This window comes from Sinocyclocheilus grahami, unplaced genomic scaffold (genome assembly GCF_001515645.1).
Source record: "Sinocyclocheilus grahami isolate Dianchi unplaced genomic scaffold, SAMN03320097.WGS_v1.1 scaffold132.1, whole genome shotgun sequence".
In the NCBI taxonomy this organism is placed as follows: domain Eukaryota; kingdom Metazoa; phylum Chordata; class Actinopteri; order Cypriniformes; family Cyprinidae; genus Sinocyclocheilus; species Sinocyclocheilus grahami.
The window spans coordinates 325,278-330,194 of NW_015505311.1; the positions used below are offsets into that span (position 1 = coordinate 325,278).

Genomic DNA, 4,917 nt, shown 5'->3' on the forward strand with positions numbered 1-4,917 from the left:
GTTTATTTGAATGAAAGAAAAACCAGTGTTGTTTTGTGCACGAGAGAGGGGCCCTGACTCGAAATGGTTAAACAAGGTGTCTCCGTTAATTACTGTGCAGGCCTCAGGCAGGAGAAGCCTTGACCCCTAGCAGGATCCAGATGTGGCGCTCTCGAGGGGGGCCCCCCCCTCTAGACCCCCATGTCACAAACCGTGCCAGCCAGCCAGCGCAGACTCAGTCTCACTCCCCTAGGCATGGCCCTCTCGGTCAGGGGGTCTCATGATCCGGGGGTTTGGTCACATTTTGGGCTTGCTGAGCGTCTGGAGTGCGCTGTGTAATAGAGCGCACCGGGGGGAAATAGTGTAGGGGGTGGAGACTGACTCTGCATTTGGAAAAGGGAATGACAAACAAGGTACACAAAAGAATATAATGGAATTATTACCTTACCTATTATTACATATAATATTGGTGCAAAATAGATTTGTTTGACACTGCAAAACTCCGTGTTTTTATCGTGATAAATAATTTAAGAGTTCTTTTCCAGGACGAAAGTAGCCTAAATATTTAATGTACAGTAAATGTAGTCTAGAATAGAGACGATTCCACTCATTTCCCATGAAGATATTAAATATGTCGACCAGCAAGCACACAGGAGGTATCAGCCTCTCTATATGGTCCATACAGCCTTGCAGGAGATATGCTGTTCGTGTGCAGTCAGAGGTGCGCACACGTGTGGAGCAGACAGACTCGGCGCTGCGGGTTATTAATGGAAACCCGTTTTTGCAGTTCGGACAGACTCGTCACATTCTTCACTTCACCATAGGTAGATCCAGTTCGTGCTTTCCTTTATAGCGGAACACCGATCCTAATATTATTACACAATTTTATAGTTTATATGTTTATTCGATCTCGTATGAACCTGCATTCATGTAAAAAGTCATCCAGATGTAGTTGGTATTTTTTATTATATTTTGTATCAGCTTAATCTAATTTGTTAGGCTATTTGAGATTTGTTATTATTTTTAACACACATTCGATGCATTGATGCTTCTGCCAAATCGCGTAGGTTACTTTATTGTCGGAAAAAGCGCAACAAATGTAAAGAGCTGGAAAGGCGTTCTGTAAATATTTCCAGGCAAAAACATGTACAAAGGAAAGAAACACTATTGTTTTGGTGTCTTATCTTCTCGGGACAAATATCCTGCTTTGGGTGCTGTAATGAAGGCAGGGCCAGTGACACACACATGCACACACACACACACACACACACACACACATACACGGCTTCCTTCTCAAGCGCAGTGACTTCACTTCCCAAATTTAGAGGAAAAAAAACCATCCGGCGAAACTGTCTCTGTCTCTCCGCCACATACCGGGGGCTGGAATTAATTCAGACGCGTGTCATGTTTGGAATATTGTCGGGCTCCACTGAAAATTGCGCAAAATGGACGGAACTATTAAGGTAAGAGTGGAGGAGAGGGATCTTTCTGAGATGGACAGAGTCTGAGAGCTTAGACGCCTGTCTGGGACTTTTCAGGCGCTCCGAGCAGCGCTTTTCCTCTTCTCTCTCTCTCCAAGTTTCCTTTTCCTTTTCGTCGAAACTTTCTTGAAAGTTGAAAACTCTAGCGGAGGATACGAGCGTTCAGATGGATTCTACACACACTCGGACGCTCGTAAAAACGCACGGGCTAGACCCGCTGTTTGTGATGGAGTAAAGATGTTTCGCCAAGAAAAAAAAAAAAAGAGAGAAAAAAAAATCTAACATCTCGTTTTCAGGATTAGAATAGCGAACGCCCGGTGCTCGACGAGGCTGCTTTGTGTTTTCAGCATACCGTGGCGCGTGTGTGTGAATGCAGTGCAGTGGTTTATATAAATCATAAAGCTTTAGGCTGGAGATGTGGCTGCGCAATTGGAGTGGCACCGTGCCGAGGTTTTCCAACCATTCATATAGTTCAAACGCCGAGCCCACCCACAATAAAATATCACTCCACAGTCGTTCCCTTCTTCTGATAACTAAAGATAATTATTGTACAATACTCTTGAATGGGTTGTTAACACAAATTATAAAATAAATTGTTTGTGTGCGGTCCACACCGTTACTTTGTGTATTTTCGATAGTTTTATATATACATAAAACAATTATAATAATCCGCATATCGAATCTCTGATTAAAAACAGCTATCGATATTTGAATGAAATCGCTATTTCTGAGCATCAAATAAGGTAACGATCACTGATTGATTGTTGACTCTTGTGTGGAGGGGAGGGCTGCAGATTCAAACTCTCCTTTTTTTGCGGTCATATAAGTGGTTTTGGGTGTGGTATATGTTTGGGGCCGTACACATCATGCGTGTGTTAGATTTTATCATGTTAAATAGATTGTTTCGACTGCACTGGGGTGAGTGGGGACAGAAAAAGGGTGATTGTATTGCAGCAGCACTCCTTCAAAGAGCGTACAATCCTTGCAGAATATATGGCATTAAGAATAAAAATATAGTGTTTGTTATTATTATATGATCAGTACTGTTGTGACTGGCTGTTAAAAATTACAATGAATAAATAAATATATTACTACTGTTACAAATTGTTATTATGATGATTATTAGTATTATTATTAGTAGTAGTAGTAGTATAACAATGCCAACACATAATTAAATTGTTATTTGTAGTTAACTACTGTACTGTAATTTTTTACTAAATCAAAACCATAAATCATATCTCAGTTAAGATACTATACAAGATAATGGTTGTGTGGTTTTGTATATTTCAATAATTGTAAATTAATTATATTAATATACAAAACACATATAAAAACAAAAGACATTTTGTCTGTACTTTGTCAATTTATATACAGTAATATATATATATATATATATAATGTTTGTGTTTTGTATATTAAAAACATACATAAAATATGTTAGATATTTCTGTACTTTGTCAATTTATATACAGTAATATATAAAGACAGTGACACTGGGGACAGAAAACAACTGGGTTAGTTGGTAACGTTGTTCTGTGAATGCTAATCTTCTGTTTTGAGAGATTCACGTATGATATTTATTGTTTGTTTATTATTTTGCATGACCCTAACACTAACCTTGCACTAACATGCTTTAACGTTTAATAAGAATATAGTGTGCAAAATAAACCTAATATAAAGTGCGACCCTCACTCATTTTCAAATACAGCCATCAAATATGAGTACTGTACTGTGTCTACAGTAGCATTCATGTAATTTAGAGGAATTTTTAGTGTCATTTCATTGAAATGTGACACGTATAGCTCTCTTGATTCATTTCTTAACTGTACACTTTAGTCCACAATGAGGAGGGGGTTTCAATCCACGGGTATTTCCTGTTCCACACAATCTGGTTTCCTGTCAGGTTTCCTTTTCCTCCTGAAACAAAAGACAGGGATGTGTTCTGTATAAAATAGCACTGTGCTTTTAATGGCGTCCGCACATCCCGACTGAATGACGCATCTTCTGCGGGACGGCCCGTGATGATTAGTTTGGCTGTTAGAATTCTAATATGACATTTTTCTAAATTACTTTTCCTGGTGAGAATCAAAACACACGGTAGCATAATGTATTATTTATGCAGCATGTTCAGTTGTTGGCGTACCTCACCATAAATCTACAACACCAAACTAGCCTGTGGTTCTGCGAGCCATGCAGACACGGCCAATTTATAGCCTAAGTATAATAGCACCTTTGTGAGTATTTTAACCTCATTGTAACAAGAAGCTTGCACTTGTACGCTGACCATCGCTTAGCACTCTGTTTCATAGAGATGAAGGAATTTCGCCTTTTGACAGGCCTGTGTGTACGTATATACGAGCGTGAGTGTGGAATTAGATTTTCCTATTTTTACAACCCTCTGTAATCTTGGGAACGACTGACTGCCAATCATGAATTATATGGTGGAGGCTGATATGTCTGCGTGTAAGTAACGTGTAACAGTCATAATAGCAGCTCTGGTCTTATCTGGCACCATGAAGGCATTCCTTAACTCTGCCATACTTATCATGCCACAGGCTGCTGCTGTGGGTCGCCCCGATACTGTCCGCGGGACGCTGATCAAATTGATGACGACTGTCACCAAAGTTCAAAAGCCAAAGAGGGAAAAAGAGAGTGTCCCATGATCCCCTTTGCCATTTACTTTTAATCTGCAAAAACAGCAGTGTGAGTTGTGAAATGCACTAAAGTTGATATTTGGATGCTGTATATGCTTTTCAAAAAGTATGTTTCTATAAAGAAATGCAGAGGAGGAATCATTCCTTTGGGATCAAACAGTATCTAAACTCGCTCTGGAAATCCACAACGATTCACATCTTTCAAAGCCTTGTGTTTGTATATCTTCATTTTTTTTTGTATGCATTTATTGAGCATGTAAAGTTTAGTGAACGTTAAGGGTTTGACAGATGTTTGTAACTGAAATAACAGCGGGAAATCGTCATGATAGTTTTCAGAAAAGCGAAAGAAAGGTTCGACTGAGATGTGAATGGAGACGATCACATGCACGTGTAGACGCTGCTCTCTCCGGAGGGGCCTGTCTGCCGCGTTTGTTTTCTTTAATAAAACGACATCACCCCAGCTGAGCGCCCGCAATGAGAGCAAATGTAGAAGTGACCCTGGACAGATCTATCTGCCTCTGTTGTCTTACATATGAGTCACGAACAAGACTAAGAAATCTTGTACTTATTGAAAGTCACATCTTGAAATTCTTCTCCAAAACAAAAGGTTTAGTTGGTCAATGTGATGTTAATGTTTTTTTTTTCTTTTGTGACAGTTGTTATAAGTTCACTGTAATTATTATGATGATGATGATTATTATATTCTCAATAATAAATACAACTGTTGAAGTCAACATAAAAAGCAAAATTACCCTATTTACTTTGGTAATGGGGGGGGGGGGGGGGAAAAAAACCTACCCCCC

General features: G+C 39.4%; 1 protein-coding gene across 3 annotated transcripts in view; it reads left to right on the plus strand.

The window, feature by feature from the left end:
• The first annotated feature begins 1,249 nt into the window (after nucleotides 1-1,249).
• Nucleotides 1,250-4,917, plus strand: part of fli1 (Fli-1 proto-oncogene, ETS transcription factor) — an 18,991-nt gene continuing 15,323 nt past the window's right edge. For 2 of the 3 annotated variants that reach the window (XM_016279586.1, XM_016279588.1), the window contains exon 1: nucleotides 1,250-1,442. In XM_016279586.1, the coding sequence (XP_016135072.1) occupies nucleotides 1,425-1,442 (18 nt within the window). In that variant the 5' untranslated portion in view covers nucleotides 1,250-1,424. The remainder of the gene's footprint in view (nucleotides 1,443-4,917) is intronic. The other variant, XM_016279587.1, reaches the window with a different exon arrangement.